Here is a 17,679-nt window from a genome sequence, read left to right on the forward strand (position 1 = left end):
TCAACAGACACATACAACTACAAACACATTAACAGTCCCAAGGCTAGACAAAAGGTATTAGACCTAATGCAAGATCTGGATCTTAAAGACCCTTGGTGTGAACACAAGTTTAGTGAAAGGAGCTATACATGGCGACAGCCAAGGCCTTAATACGATTGCTGCAGCAGCCATTGCCAACAGAATTAAGCCTATTGTTAAATACATGTCATCTCTGCACGGGAGAGGGATGAATAATTGTGTCTATTTTTATCCCCCACACAAACCAACACACATACACACCACCATACATACATACATACATACATACATACATACATACAAACATACATACATACATACATACATACATACATACATACATACATACATACATACATACATACATACATACATACATACATACATACATACATACATACATACATACATACATTTCCAATCTTCATTAGAAGCACATGACCCTTCTCTTACCCAGCGCCGCATTAAAGTCTCTTTGCAGACACAAATATAATCTAATGAGTCCAACCCTGCATATAACTGTCTTTTAATCCTATTTCTGAGTGTCTGTATAATAAAAAATCTTATCTAATCTGCGACACCACCTCTCATCCATTACTCTGATTTTAAAGCTGTGTTTAGATCACATCTGTGATCTAATGCAGAAGAAGTGGGGCACCCAAGTAGGTATGAATAAATTACAAGCAATAAACCAACTATCGGTTATACATACTTGGGTTGTCAGTCCAGAGTTGAAGAGGTCATTACGCGACGATGTCGCATTGGCCATACAAGATATATAGTCATGAATATATATTAATAGGTGATCATGAAGACTCCTTGTATCCCTTTTTATGACAGAATCACGCTCAAGCATGTTCTGGCTGACTGCGTTGATTTTCCATCACAACGGATAAATATTTCAGTCTAAAACATTTAACTATATTTTATTATTATATTTTTTTATTTTGTTTTTTTATTTTGTTTTTGTTAATTATCATAAATTATTGATTTTTGTCAAAATAAATAGAACTGACTGAAACATTGTGATTGATATCTTTTGTAGATAGATGTATTTTTTATAACTGGTAGTTTAAATTAGCAACTGAAATTGTTAGTGGCTGTACATCAAAGGGGGTTAAAGTATTGTAAAATTATTGTCCTTCTGGGAGGGTACATAAGTCCAAAAATATTCAAATTTGAATTAAGATCTACCGCTATCTTTGATAGTAGTATATATGTTATTTTAATTTATGTTTACAATTGCTAACATCTGAAGGCCGGGGTCTATACTGGTAGGAAATGTACTGTAAGTCCCCATAGTGCCTATCATTGTGATCTGCATAGCCTGTTTTATATAGTATTGTCTTCACTCACATCGGCAGCTACCTGTACGGTAAATGTTGTACTTGCATATAACATAAACAGCACGGTATAATCAACGATTGACAATATAACTACCAGCAAATCACTATTTGTATAATTATGTGATGTAAGGAGAATATGAGCAATATTCTTTTATGACTAATATTTGGGGCGGTGGGGTAGCCTAGTAGTTCCAGCGTTCGCTCGTCACGCCAAAGACTCGGGTTCGATTCCCCGCATGGGTATAATGTGTTTAGCCCATTTTCCGGTGTCCCCGACGTGATATTGCTGGAATATTGCTAAAAGTGGCGTAAAACCAAACTCACTCACTAACTATGACTAATATTTGACAATACAAGATAACCACAGGCACTGATCCCAAGCAACCAAAGGCAGATCACCACAGTTACTTACCACAGGGAGCATGGTGACCAGCAATATTCCTGCTGTATGCTGCTTGTCACCCAAGCAGGATTTATATTTTTAATGGCATTGGACTTACGATACCTTCTCTAGTGGACAGTAAGTTTATACTACCTCAACCCCCGTCGAGGACACAGAGACACCCTCAGTCTTAAATTATATGCTACCAATAAAAACATGACTGACAGTATTTCTTTCATCAAAGGGAATACAGATCGATAGATACTCATTTTTCAATAGCCAATAAAATATCGTTGTTTAATAACCTCTTTCAATCTGGACTGACAACCCACTTAGGTGTAACCGACGATTGGTTCTAATGTCTCGAATCTATTCATACTTTCCACTTATAACATCTCATCACAGGAAAATAAATGTGCTGCAAAACTCTAAGCAATTTAATTCCAACAAAAGCAATATGTGCCGAACTATTTTTGTGCAGGACTTGGTTTGAGCAGCTGGAACCGATTTTATCGAAACATCCGTCTGGATGATGTTGGAATCGAAGAGATGAGTTGGAGCAACGAAAAATCTATTACTGTTCATCAACAACCCCGGGGCACAACTCACAGCAAACACCTTGCCTGATTTACACTCTTCTCACCACAAATAATTGTATACTGGGGACACGTTTTACCCTAGGTGTTCCTAACAATTTCTGTTTTCTTTTATTTTGATATTCATTACTTAATCTATACTTTATATCTGTCACTTCTCTTCGGTGGGTAAAACGTGGATCCACGCCACACACCATTTGTTACCTTTCAACATGTCTTTTGGGTTACAAACAGACAATTTCGATAGAAATATATGTTTGGTGTTTTTTGGTTAAACACAGTCAGATAAAAGCAAGTATTGTCATGTAAAGTTAAGTAAGTTTATATATTCATACAAGTCACTGCAAAGGTATTACAGAATAGACAGGCACTTCGTCGTTCACCATGAAAGGTGTGTCAAGACACGCATGCTCAGTACAGAGACCACCTTCGTCTGTCCCAAGCAGCTTCGTCCTTAGCATGTGGCCACACTGCATGTTGATCTTCTCTTCAGTGGCGGATCTGACAAAACAGAAACCATCAGATACTTCAGATTAAACATGAACTTCATCACACCAAAACACACGTGCATCATCAGATTCTCACTTAAGTCATTAAGACACATCATAACCATTACCACTCAACAAAATCTGGCCAACAACCTCATCGCAAAACAAAACTCAAACAAAATATCAAGCTACCCGATCTAAAAATTCATTTTCTCGTGTATCATCAAAGCAAGGAGTCCTGGACATACCTCATTAATATAATATATATATATATAATATGAGCGACGTTTCGGTGTAGCTTCTAACACCGTTATCAAGCAAATGATCATCATTCAGTTTTCAGAATTACACACTCTTAGTAAACTGTAAATAATAGCCGGTTATTTTTTTTTTTGGGGGGGGTTGTTTTGGTGTTTTGTAAAATGGGTGTGAATACCCGAAACAACTAAACCTCCCGAAATCATAGAATTTCTACTTTACAAAGAATGTGAAATCTAAAGTGCAAACTACATCCACTGGTGAAAAGGTATCAATGATTCGAACAACTATACCAACCCAATGTACACTCCAAATATCCCTAGTTCATTAGTTACTTCAGACAGGAGCAAAGGTCTCCCAGGTGTGACGAGATAGTTCTTATGTGCCTTTGGGAATATCCTCTCCATCAGGATGTAGGCATTCCTCTCCGTAGAATTCTGGTGTGTCTCCAGGAATTTTCTGATGTCGTTTCCATACAGGTTGTGTCCTGGCAGGAGAAAAAAGACATATCACACACAGAACGTTAGGCATCATGATGAGTTATCAATGCAATAGTATTTCTCTCCTTATTCTTTAGTACAACCTTTAAATTCCGGTGGGTGGTATGAGGTATAGGAGTAAAGGTCGGTCTCTTTGCACACAACACATCTTTTATGTTTGTTTTAAGGAGTCATAAATACATATTTGATGAAACGACAGACGCCTCTGAATAGAAGCGACAAAACCATTTTCACTTCTATAACAAATCTTCCCTAAAAGCTTAGTCGATTCAGACTATATCATGAGTATGTATTTGTTTCAACAGTATTACAGCTGTACGGTGTTGGTCGAGTCGGGACCAGACAATCCATTTATTGTCACCATGCAATAGTACGTCAAGTAGGTACTATCTAATATATGAGGTAGAAGACTCACCTCCCCCTTCCCTCTGTGGCTTCAGCACGTACATGTCTGTGTCAGTCTTCCCCAACTCCACGCCTTTATCCCCTTCTACACCCTAGACACCATAGAGAATGACATATTCTTGATACAGACAGACAACATAGATCGAAATCTTTGTTATATACTACAAAGCAAATTATGGGAACACCCTAAAGTTCATATCGGTCATCTGCCCTTGATGTTTTTCTGGGTCTTCCAGAGTGGGGTTTGTGCTGTTTGTGCCAGTGGCCTTTAACCTGTCCCTCAGTCTGTGAAGGACAGAGGGAGACACCTGAAGACAGCGAGCAACACGTTTTATGTATTCACCATCCTGCAACGATGCAATAGCCCTGCTTCTGTCGTGGCCGCTTAACGATCTGCGTTGTGGCATGGTGAAAAAGTTGTGATGCTTCAATACTATCTGTAGCTTCTATTATAGGAAACGTTGCCACAAGCTGCATGGGAAGTCTGTCTTCCACATGCACTAGGCTGTTGTGTTCGGGCGTTTGAATCAACCATAATGCTGGTGTTTTTCAGCACCCCTGTTTTTCGCTGTTTTTGACAATGTTTCATTTCACTCAAACTCAACGAATATTAAGTCAGTTGCTTCACTGCATGTTCCAACATGTTGTTTAAAGTGCCCATTAAGCACACAAAAAGTTGCATTTATCTTAGAGAATAAATGACTTCACCACGTTTAAGTTTATATACGACTATCAAATTGTATGGTGTTCCCATACTTTTTGGTTGTAGTATACTAGTATATACATCATACTAGATATCACCTACTGATATACTTGCTACACATACATGACATACCTCAATCTCATACAACTAATGAGGCATCGAGAAAAGAGTGATATACATGATACAACTGGACTTCATATAAAGTCTGTATAGCCCAAAGAGTGATATCGTCGTGATGTATCAATGGCTTGCCTAAACAGATGAGAGAGTGAAACATTAACAGGTGCATGGTTCTTGGAAAGCTGTTTCTTAGACAACTTTTGGTCAATTTAGGCTACTTGTGCGACAATCGGTTTTCAGGAAAAGTTGAATGTGTGGTATTCTTCTGTAGATTTGGTTGTATCGTCATCAAAATCACGTAAAGTACTCACCAAGTCTAAACTAAACTGCTTCACAAATGTAGCTCGGATTCTCTTCACTGCAGCTGGGTCTTTGATGAATTGTTCCACTGCTCCATTTAGGGTTAACTCTTGTTGGATTTTCTTTGTCCCAGACAGATGATATTGAATGGAGGGACATTTGATTGCCATTGAACGTTCAAGTTTTAGCCTTGCATCCCATTCCTAAAACAGTAGCTAGTATGGTAATCACTCATTATATACACGTTACCATGTTGTATTCCTTCTTGATGAAGGAAATGATAAAAATCAGCAGCATCCTTTACTTATTATTAAACCTTGGCGAAGTGAAAATGAAACAACTATAGAAATACTACTTCTGAACTATCTGAGACATACATAATGAGTTGAGAGGATGATTGTTCAATGTATAATGTTTAACCAGAGTTTCAACATACACAAATACGTAAGCGTGTGCATACCTTATGTGTAGGAAAATCATCTGGTGCCACTTCATCTCCGTCACTAGAGAAAGAAATACATGCTTTTGCAAATGCCTCAATCAATAGTAGTTTATAGGTAGGATCTACAGTATACTGGGTATAGGAATATGTATTATTATGTTTTACAGATGAAAATGAAAATGCAGCAGAGAGGGTTTGGGTGATCCTGGCACAGTCCATTCTCTTCCCACAGAGGTTACTTGTCATATTTTCCTACGTAACCTCTGTTCTAATACGGCCATATTTCCCGGTTCTCGTAAAATACCCTAGCGGCAAAAGATCGCAACACGAATTATCTCCCTTCTTTCTATCCAATCAGAACACGTGTTATATCGACTTAGATTCAACTTGACTAACACAAGCAAATGTGAGGCCACAAATATCCCCCCATCTACCGGGGACGTGTGTTGATGTTACACACAAGACGTTTAATGGCTAGCTTGTTCGTTTTCAACGAGGGCGATGGAGACACCACTGATCCACCATAACATGACTGAGTTCTGTCTAGAAGAAACGTTTGCGCATCGCGCAGGGGAAGACGTTTAGTTTTCTCGAAGTATACGGAAATTACCGAGGCCTTGCGAATGATCACTTTTGAAACAACGTCGCTGATTGCACAACTAAATCTGATTACCTCCAATCACGAGTCTTGAACGCTCACACCATGAAAGGGCCGTATTAGAAGTTACGTAGGAAGATTGACCTCTGTGGGAAGAGAATGGGCACAGTCAGGTTGTAAGGCTCAGCTCAGGTACACCTGCCCCATCTACATGCAGCCCAGACAGCGAGTGGGACTTCTCCTTGAAAGCCCCCACCAAGTCGAACCCACCAAGAATTTTCCAGAGAATATGTAGACTCCCCAACACTGCAGCCTTCTGCATTAACCAGAGTGTCTGAAAGGCTGTGCTCCCAGTGGAGAACCCGGGCACTCTCCTGATCTGCGCCAAGAGATCAGTAGGTATAAAAAATGGCACCAAGAACAATAGGGAGCCTGACGACAGTGTACTTTGGATGCAAGCGAGACATTTCAAAGGCGAGGTCCGCATATTTAGTATGTTTTTCCCAAAAGTTGACAATTACGTGAGAGAAAATGACAGAAAATTCAATGATATAAATATATTCATTGGCGTAATCAAAAAGGACAAGATCGTGTTTGTTGGCTGGAATTCTTCTGAGGCTGTATATGGCTGTATATGGGCCTATTCCAAAGAAAGCATAATTTTCCATGTTCGTGTTAACACCATGCATGGACCCCAGAATCAATATCATTATTATCATAGGCATCGCTAGGGTATTGTTTAATGAATAGGTCTTAGTTTTCGGATCCGAAGCCTGGAATATTGACAAGCATTTATTCAAGTTTCAAGTTTTAGGAATGCCTTATAATCCCTCAAACATAGATTCTTGTTATGTCAACCTGCTGTGACCTTCAACAAATATCACTAAGGCATTTTGCTGATATGAAGGTGTGCTTCAATAATTGTGTGGCGGGTTCTGTAAGTTGATGAATAAAAGCATGATGTCTGCTGGAGATACTATGTCTGTGATCACGTACACCACCAGTCTCCTATCTTCTGTCAAGAAGGCGCCGTTGTTGATATCCAGGTAAGTACGACGTAGAACCCGAACCGCGGGGTTGAGAGAGAAGACTTTGAACTCCAGGTGCCTTTGATCAAATATCTTTGGTTCTGTCTCACGCACAACAAAGAGTATGGCAGCCCTGGGGAAAGTAACACAGAAGAGACTAAAAGGACTGTTTCCATACAATAAAGGAACCCCTAAAAGTAAGTGTGTTAAATCTCATCATTTAAACTATTGTTATTCATGCCAGACTTTCACAAAGGTATATGATGTCACCAGTACACGACATTTAGAGTACTTACTGTTTCCGTCCATACAACTCCCACGCCTTCAGTAAACCCAAAGCTGCTCCCAGAGAAGCGTCGTTATCCTGAACCTGGAGGAGATACTTTCATAACTTCATACACCTGCACTTCTACGTCACTGTCGACTACTTTTATTAACATTACCTCCTAAAAAATCAGTCATTTTCAATCTAATATGATTTGATATAATCTCTATTAGTATTCATAATATGTATATTAATTGCACAAATGGAGGAAATATAGATCATTCATTCACATGCACACACATGAGAGACACATCAGTCGTCTCCACCTGGTTTAGCGCTGGGATATCTGAGTAATAGTCATGGGGTATATCATACCAGTCTTGTCTAATCTTTTTGTAATACTCACCTCCCATTTATCGTAATGCTTCCCAACCATATCAAGGGTAAACCTACAACACAAATGTCATGCAAACAGCGATGTCAGACGTTTAGGATGAAGCTTTAGAAAAGCACGCTCGGAAAATGTGATTTAGACAAAGGTATAAATACTAATCAGCATTGTCCCTTTCAGGTTAATGAGTGAATGAGTAGAGTATTAAACTGATACCATTTTGGACCTACAGCGGAAACACAAATTAATCTTTGACGCTTGATAGATGAACGATTTGTGCAGACAAAATTAATTGAGATCAAAATATCCAGTACAACCAGAAATTATTGAGAATTCAAAGATTGTATTTTTTTATTTTTTTTCACTCATTACTTATGTATTAAATGTGAATATTAACAGAACATAACTCCAGATTCAAAGACAGGTGAACAGTTAGTATTTTGTCAAGTCACCATGGGCAGCTATGCAGGGTTCAATGCGGTGGGGAATACTACTGATCAAAGAAGTTAGAAAGTCGTGGTCCATGCTGTCCCAATATCGGACCACCAGATTTGTCAGATCAAACATTTTCTATTGGATTTAGGTCAGGGCTATAGCTTGGACAATCTCATAATGTCATATTTTGGGTCCGAAACCAGGCCTGTGAATGCTTTGAACGATGTTTTGGGTCGTTGTCCTGCTCGAAATCCAAAAATTTCCATAGAACACATGAGCAGATGGAAGTAAATGTCCCTCGAGAATATCTGTGTACCGCTCACTGTTTATATTCCCTTCAAATGCCCCTAACACAGATATGCCACCCCACACGTTAAATTTCGGACTGTACTTTGGGCGCTGATGCAAAGGTTTTTCAGTTTGTTTGGTCCAGAATTTCAGTGTATTAGGAAACGCACAGAACTTTCATCTGAGAAAATCACATTGTCCCAGTTAAAATTTCTATGCTGTAAGCACCAGTTCAACCTTCGCTCCTTTTGTTCAGCTTTCATGATCGCTGATGGAATTCCTCGACTTTGCATGCAGCTCAGTTATAATTGTCTCCTTACAGACAGCCACAGTTCCTCTATCAATCATATCCAGCCTTCAGTTTTCTAAACTCCTTCGTTTGTTTTTAGAAACAAGAATACCAAGCCGCCTCCTGTCACCGACAGTCATTTTTCTGGGCTTACCTGCGCCTCCCTGGTGCTCAATGCCATATCCATTTGCAATATTTTTCAAAACACGATAAACAGTGGGCAAAGGGATGCCTGTTCTACTTGAAATCACTTTAGCTGATACTGAGGATCACTGAAAATGTCGTCTGCTAGCAAGTAAACAAAGGGGGATAACTATTCACAAACCAATGAAAAAGGATTAACAGAGTTGTCTCTCTTGAATGAAACCAAATCCAATTAAACATACTCGTAAAATTCTCAATAATTTCTGGTTATACTATACGCTTGAACACAATAGACATACCGAGCTGTAAATGCATTGATACATTAATGAAATGTTTCAAACTTGTCAAATTATGCCTTTTTTAAATGTTGACAACTTAGCACTTTCAGAAACACTATTATTACCTTACCAAGACCAACGATATAGAGTGACAGAAAAAGTGCTTGTATATCTTAGAAAGGGTATAGAAACATAGAAATAATTACTACAGCACCTTTAACACTTTTAAGAAACACTGAAAGTGTCAGAAACCTAACCCTCAGAGTGTAATTGACGGACGGATAACCACATGACAGGAGTGCCGATATACAAAGCGCTCCCAGCGTTGAGTTCGTTGTGGTCGTAACTCCTATACCTTTACACAGACGTACGACAGTCGCAACACTAAGGTTGTTTTGTACAACGGGACCCTGGTTTATGTTCACCAACTATAGGTGAACAATGTACCATATGGTCACATCAAAACTGATATAAACTAACAAAAAGAAATATTTTTTCTTTTCTCTCACATCCAACTATGACATCAACATGCAATACTTTCCTGTGCAGGTGAACTAACAATGATCCAAGACTGCCTGCACCTGCTGCTATTGTGTTGATCTCAACCTGCTTAATCTGGACATGGTCAGGGTCCTGTACATCGATCATGAAGTCGTTTCTGAACAATCCCAATGACAGGGGCTGAAAATAGGAAACACTGTAAGACACTTTTCGTTTCCGATTCCTCAAAGGTTGATGAAAGTGTTTAAAAGACGTTTTATTGCTGACATTTACTTAAGAGCATATATACCTGAGTGTATCCCTCCTCCCTCACTTGAGTGTAGATCTTCCACAACCCTTGTGTAAACTCATCAACCTCCAAAACACTGAAATGAGGGATCGAGACACAAGATCCAGAGGTGACATGGATGAGATGATTTATATCATTTCCAACGGGGTTTTTCTCTCTACGAATACACCAATTGCTAGTGATAACTATTACAAGAGCATAATACACCAATGTGAGCAACATATACTCTATTTCCTCATTATAAATTGCATTTTCTGCTGAAGACGGAAGACATGGGTCAAGGATAATTTCCAATTCATCGGCATATGGTGTGTTACTTTGTTTACTTTATACAGATATTATTTAGATGTGAAATTATATCTGTTATCGATTTGATACAACCATGTATGATGCGGTGCATAGAGATGAACAAGATAAATTACATATTCACCAAATCAATGTTTGTCTTTACCTGTAATAATAAAATAGTATCTACCTGCGCTTTCTTTTTTATCATTTTTTATCATCAGAACGTATCTATAAAATGATGAAGGGTTTCTTTAAACGTCAGTTTGTGGCTACATTAACACATTTCCATGTGCACAGGTGGTTCAAGTCACTGGTTTTGAAAATCCTTAATTGCCGCAAAATAACCATTTTTTAAAGAAAGACATTTCATAATGTGTCAGCTTGATCCTGCAATGACGTTGTTCTTATAAGTAATTATGATTACTACACCAGGCCTACAGGCATTGAATAATGACAGCTGATTCTTACTTCATAAGGGCCTTTTTCAGGAAGTTGTGATCGTGTGCTACTTTATGGATGAGTGTGTTGAAATCCAGCATGCAGTCCACGGCCTCCTGGAAGCATGTCCGGGGCACCACGCTGGGGAACAGGGTAAAGGGGAAATGCTGAGCCAGCAATGTTCCATCTTGTCCTCGCTGTTCAGACTGCATACAGATTCCTGTCAGTTTGAGAAAAAGTCATATGGCAGTCGTATGAGACGTATTCGAAACAAGTGTAAACATATGAACAAGATCCTTAAAATAATAAAATAGCCTAATGTTTTAACAAATTGTTATCTCAATGATTATCTCTGTGCAAGATAGCATATGCTCAGCTGAGAAGAAAGTACTATGACAGTAACTTCTTTGAGTGACGTTTAGAAGTTGGTGTAATGAACAACGAGGAGAGTTCTATGCATATACAACTTCTTTAATTAATATTTATATGAGCGACGTTTCGCTGTAGTTATCAAGCAAGTAATATACAAAAATGCAGGCAATACAGCCTAGTGAAGAGTGTTTTGTTACCTCTTAACCTTTATACGTATATCTAGATATGAGACAGTTGAGGCGATCTCATTTGTTTCCTTAATGTCAAGTTCAGGTAGGTAAATCAGTGGAAGGCAATTGGCTATCAAAAGGAGATAATTACATTCTACCACATAAACAAAAGAATACCAAGGAGAACGAAGGAACTCCAAAGAAGAACAAGAGGATTAGCTGCATTCCTTCAAGTACGCTCCTCAAAGCAAGACTGGTATGACGCCGTTCTTTGAAATTTTGCTGAAAGGAGCGTGCTCGATTGGGAACGTTGGGAAATGTAAATACCAAAGGCTGGAGCTGTTGGAATATTGACAGTTGGGAAGTTAAAATCATTCTTTTGTCACACAGCCTGGTGGAGAGTGTTTGTTTTATGCCTAGATCTAGACATGAAACAGTTGAGGCGGTCAGATGGGTAAATCAGTGGAAGGTAAATATGCTATTAGTGGGAGATAATTTAATTATACCAAACAAAAGAATACCAAGGATTCTTCAGAAGAACAAAAGAGTTCCAAAGAAGAACAAAAGGGTTCTTTGCTTTCCTGCAAGAGCACTTCTCTTACCCTCCTTGCCCGCCTGAAACCTACCCCTCTCCACTGTCTTATAGAGAACAAGGTCCTTCCAGAGTCCGTGAGTCATCCTACTGGACAGCTTTTCTTAATGAACAATAATAACAACAATGAACAATAGTATTTCAGAGTACATTCCAACCCTCACAATCCAGTCACCTACTGAGCTGAGATGAGCGTCATTCTTAGGATGGTGATGACATTCTGACAGATGAATCGTGTCCATACCAGGTTTTGACAAATGGATGTGCAGTGAATGATCAGGTCGTTTTACGCAAAATCATCACCATTTAGTGATATAACTTGATATGTGTTTTAAATTGGGCTGTACAGTATTACATGTGCATGAAGGCTATCACGTTCGGTGACATTGAAATCACACAGACAATTGTACACTCAGTCAGTTTCACCTGTTGAGCAGAAGAGGTTGGCAAAATGTGTCAAAAACCTGAACTAACAAAGGTTGAACACTGTCGGTTACTCCATTGTGACAAAGGCGACTTTAGCTAAGATTACTCAGTCTACCTTTCTTATATTCACAACCATAGCACGTATTTGTGTATCAGTTTGCACTTCAGTTGTCTTGTGAAAGTATCCAGGAAAATTCAACTAAATAAAAAGTGCATGTGTTTGGTGGCGTTCCCTACTTAGTAAGGAAATGGGCTGTAGATACTCAAAACATAATCAATTCACTGAATTTCGTCAATGAAAGCTGACGGATAGTAAGACTGTTTTGCTTTAGATATGACATGGTTTGAAACTTTTGAAAAACTCGGCGATGCAAGGTGCGAACACCAGAAGTGGTCACCAACCTTTTCATACCTACAGATGGTGGGTTTGTTAATAAAATAGATGTTTTGTTGCTTGCAAGTTCCATTACGTCCAAGTGTCTTTGCGATTTGACACCATTTTTAGAAAATATTACGATGATGAACACACAAAATCACAGTCGTTCAGCTGATATCCTTGGACATGCTGATATACTCACAGAAAGCATCGTCCCTCAACGGGTCAAGAAAAGAGGAAAACGTACAAAACCATTCAACTCCAAATCAAACAAAAAGTTGCATGGAAAGATGAACCTTAATAACCCCAATCTGGCCATCATGGAATATCCACATCATGTCCGAAGTTTGGGAAGACCTTTACTATGGAAGATAACATAAAGAGACAAATGCATGTTCAGTGTTCACAGTCTATCCATTCTGTTCCGCCTCCTCGGGACGTCACTCCTGGCAAAAACAAAACGGCTCTCATTGGTCAAATTAGACATAGACGGGAAAACAAAATTTTCATATTTCCCGCAATAATCGCACACGTGGAAATTGACCAATGACAGCCGTTTTCTGTTTCCGAGTCATTCAGAGATTTACTGAAACTATTGATGTTTACAGAAGAGAGGCCAGACTTTTGTTCAAAGCGGAGGGTATTCATTCTTTCATTCTTCTTTTATTTCGGTTTGTAGGCCATCGGCCCATGTACAATACGTGCAAAAAGAATACATTTTCGTAGGGTAGGAGTAACGGTACAATGTTATTCAATTAAATGGCTAATGTTGTAACATTTTTCTATGAGCAAGAGCTTCTTTGATGTAATTAGAACAATTTACAAAGGTATATCTACAACTACTAGTTAATATATTATGATAATTAGCGACTACATTTAACTGGCTATTTACAGGAACATATCTATCTATAATTACATTGTAAGCATTACATACAAACAAAAAATTATAACATTTTCATTCACCCCTCTTCACACATTCTGCAATACGTATCTACATTCACACCTTTTATATTACACTGTAAAGGGAGGGAGTTTAATCTAAGAAAGCAAATATTTCTTCTAACAGTGAAAGTGGTTGATGAAATTTACATACTATTCAACAAGCGGGGGTAGTGCTAAAACGAGGGTCAGTGGTCAAATATGAAATGCAGTTCGACAAATTGAATAATATGAGCAGGCAGGTAAAAGAATGACCTTTAAGTTCAACACAAGTTTTTGTGGAAAACGTATGGTTTGATTAAAATAGTCAAGCTGTTCGCATTTCGAGTTCATATGTGTAAATGTTTTAATCTCACCGATCACCAGCAAAAGGATGTAGTATTACATTCTAATAGAAAGTCATTACTGTATATTCTGTTTCCAGTTTAAGTATTAATCGTGTCATGAATTATGTGGTTCCAGTTTTACTTAAATATCATCATGCATGCAGGCCTTTAGCAAGAAATGCCTTGGTATTTGAAAGTAATACTTATTATTAATTATTACTAATAAGTAATCATAATTCATAATAGGGAGTGTTGCAGGTGCATTGGTCATTGTAATCTGTAAGACAGTGGAGAGGGGTGGTTTTGACGTGGGCGAGGAGGGTGAGAGGAAGGTACTTTTTGATAATAATACAAGGAATCCTTCTGATTCCCTTTTTAGAATTCTATTATTCTTCTAAAGAATCTTTGGTATTTTGTTTGTGTGGTAGAATTCATTTATATCATACTGCTTTTTGGTGGTAACTGAACGATATCAAATCATCGATACACCTGAAGCTTAAAGTAAACTCCTTGTTTTGATTTTGCCAACGGAAGCAGAAATTCTGATTCATATTAATAAAAAACAGATCCGGGAGCACAATTGGTGCCCATGGGTATGCCTACTTCTTGTCAAAATGTTTTACCCCAAAATCGTACAAAGATGTTATCAATAAAGAAGTCCAGCATTTCACATATGATTTTCTCGGTAAACTTCTAATGCCATTTCCATTTTTGACAAATTGTGCTGAACCTGAAGATATGTAGGCATATCTGTGTTCACTACGTTTGTTTGCAAATACCTCATGGATCAAGAAATGAAGTTTTAACTCGAGTTTGTCATATGGGATTGTGGCATACAACGTTGAAAAATCAAATGTTTTCAAACATATTCAGATTCTGATATTTCAAGAAAGTAAGGAAATAATATCCTTGTCTATAAACCAGTTTTCGGGACATCTATGTAGTTTTCCAGTATCATGAATCATAAATGTACCTTTTGTTAGAGCAAAGGCCCTTGCTTTGTCCAACACTTCATTAAGTCTTTTCTCGTCCACACGAAACTCGCTCCCCAAACAATCGGCCATTGCTGTCTTGCTGGGCTGGTTATCGTGACAAGGGGAAAAGCTGGAACTGTGGTTTGCTGAAATGTTTCTTCGTAATTATGACATGTTACATCCAAACTGAAAATGGGTATCATAACACTGATGATTTTCAATGAGATTACTTCATGTTTAATGAACAACCAATAAACTAGATAGATAATTATTTCTTTACACAGTACCTACCTTATCATTGTTTTGAATAACCAGAATCTGAAACAGGTAGAATTTGTAACTGACCGAGACCGAAAGTCAAAGTCTCTTCTTCCCTCCAAGAAACCCGCTCACCAAGCAATCGGTCATTCTGTCTTGTTCTGTGGTTATTAGTTTAATTGTGGTATGCTGAAATGTTTATCTTGGTTGCGATATCCTAAATAACTTAAACAATGAAAATGTCTTGTTCACACACTGTTTGATTGTAACTAAACATTTCTAAACTGGACACTAGTGTTCTTATTACAGAATACGAGGACATTCTCAGATTTCACGCATCTGATACCCAAATAATGTCCAATGCAATTCCATATTATTTTCTTGTACTGTGTGTCGTTTTCAAGTGAACCGTTGATTTCCCGTTTGCATGTGTTTGTTTCGGGTGCCATGGTTGGGAAAGAAACGCTCATCTTTTTGCAAACACCTGGTGTAATCACAGTTTGATTGTGATTCATAAACACATACACCTGATGGAATCGCACAATTGATTCTGCTTTTAGCAGCTAGATTGTTTCGTAATATAATGATATCAGTATGCACGAGAAACAGTGCATTTACATGTATTTAGGAATGATACATGCAGTGTAATCGAGAAGATTCAATTTATCTGCATGTGTACAAAACGTTCTGTTATGCATATTTTCATGCATACCATCATAACAGGATACCTCAAAGAAGACATCCTTGCAGTAGGCTGTTTTATTTTTATGTGCACAAGGGTAGATGTTGACTTACATGCAGCGTTTAGTAGAGACAGGTATCACTGAGAATGAAACCGAAAGGCCGTGACATACATACATGCACACACATACATGCACAGTGAGTGGATAGATCATTCGACAGTTAATCCCAGTGACTGATTATAAATTCTTCAAAGTGTGCCGCACGCGATCGAAATTAGTCCTGAGCACAGTCCGACCTCTGTACCTGTACCAGTATCTTAGACTGGATTTCTTGTTTTTAGGGAGTGAAGTCACATCGGTAGCGGGCATATGTGAAGAGTAACTTCCTCGTGGTGAGAGCTGGGTAACGCTCTAAGCACTTTTGCCCAGTGAGGTCTCGTTCAGAATAGATCACCCCATAGCTGCTCAATGAGTCGACCTAACTGTTCAACCTCTTTGCAATGGGTTTCGTCCCTGTCTCGGTGGAGAAAGGGATTCTGCTGGTTGAGGGCAATGGAGCCAGGAACCGTGTTCTTTTCGAGCAACACACCAGCTCGACCCTGACTTCGATAAAATAATGTGTACTTCTATAGTGCTAAATTCCATACACCAAGTGCATGCTCGAAGCACATACAAACAGACAGTTCATTATTACCTCAGATAACCCAAGCTGCCTGTGAGGCGCTGAAAAGGTTATAGACACATGACTTATCCCACTGGGTACCCATTTTCTGCTGAGTGAACAGAGGCATGTTTGAACAAACACACTGCTCCCCTGTAACCCTGGTGTTAGCATCTTAGAAATCCGATGCAATATCACACTAACCGTTTTGGCACTCCTTGGTGGGTAGGGAGCTGGAGTGCTGAATCATTTCCTTTCATGCTAGTTCATCTCAGTGAAAAGAAAAGGCGTTTGTAAACTGGACATATTTCTTCAAACAGTGATTCGATTTCTGGTGATTGAGGCTGCTGATGTTTACCTAGCAAACTAAACCATGTTCCTATTTCAAAGGGATTTGTGGTGAGGTCAACAATGCCAACCGTCTAGTGGTTCACTTCTTGTGGAGTGCACTCAGAGACAGCAATCTCTAAATTTGCTTTCAATCAAAACATTTGCAAATATTGAGGTTGCTGTGTCTCTGCACAGGACACTAAACTCCTGTGTAGGCATTATTTGTGACAGGGCTCATTGCCTGTACGACACGTCTGAGGATTGATTCTGCATTACCAAAGTCGTGCCCCGTGTGGCAAATGGAATCCAAAATACTGAAACGTCAGGGTCAAAATAACATATCATACCTGAAGAAAAAGGAATCATTCAACACTCAGACAACACCTCCGTGGAATATGACCTACCCAGCTGCATCTCTCGATCTGTGGCAAAATCCTCAGTATCGTGTCAGATTGACTTGGCAGGGGCCAAATCAGAAAACACCTGTTGCTTCATACACAATCAATCAGTTCACTATTTCCACAGCTGCTCAGGCTATGTCTGCATCGCACACAGAGAATCAGCCTACGACAAACGTCTATGAAACAACAAGACAAGAATAATTGAATACAACAAAAAACATCTATCGTCCCCTTCACCATCAGAACGTTACACTGTCCTCGCTGGACAGAAGGAGGATTAGTTCCTCCGCATATTCACGGGAGAGATCTCCAATTGAGCCACCTCAGGACTTAGTCCACTACAATGCAATGTAATCGCAGAGGACTGAAAAATAACTTCAG

The 17,679-nt window shown here is 38.8% G+C and overlaps 1 protein-coding gene across 1 annotated transcript; it reads right to left on the minus strand.

Annotated features, from left to right (window-relative positions):
* Positions 1-2,680: 2,680 nt before the first annotated feature.
* On the minus strand, positions 2,681-10,374 carry LOC124254278 (glutathione synthetase-like). Its single transcript, XM_046688192.1, has 10 exons — positions 10,065-10,374; positions 9,784-9,955; positions 9,296-9,299; positions 7,856-7,898; positions 7,481-7,554; positions 7,134-7,317; positions 5,128-5,319; positions 4,004-4,085; positions 3,386-3,575; positions 2,681-2,843 (listed from the first exon to the last, which is right to left on the minus strand). Exons 1-10 carry the CDS (start codon positions 10,284-10,286, stop codon positions 2,681-2,683), a joined length of 1,326 nt encoding a protein of 441 aa, XP_046544148.1. The 5' UTR covers positions 10,287-10,374.
* Between the last annotated feature and the right edge of the window lie 7,305 nt (positions 10,375-17,679).

Source organism: Haliotis rubra, unplaced genomic scaffold (genome assembly GCF_003918875.1).
Source record: "Haliotis rubra isolate DU_JTF1 unplaced genomic scaffold, ASM391887v1 Scf57, whole genome shotgun sequence".
NCBI classification, from domain to species: domain Eukaryota; kingdom Metazoa; phylum Mollusca; class Gastropoda; order Lepetellida; family Haliotidae; genus Haliotis; species Haliotis rubra.

What these genes read in the sequence shown, in the direction of transcription:
- LOC124254278 (XM_046688192.1), bottom strand. Translation starts at nt 10,286, where the DNA reads ATGTTGCTCACATTGGTGTATTATGCTCTTGTAATAGTTATCACTAGC. An exon ending in TGTACGTGATCACAGACATA is followed by an intron (nt 5,320 to 7,133) that starts GTATCTCCAGCA and finishes CTACTGTTTTAG; the next exon opens with GAATGGGATGCAAGGCTAAA. An exon ending in AGCAGTTTAGTTTAGACTTG is followed by an intron (nt 4,086 to 5,127) that starts GTGAGTACTTTA and finishes TATGGTGTCTAG; the next exon opens with GGTGTAGAAGGGGATAAAGG.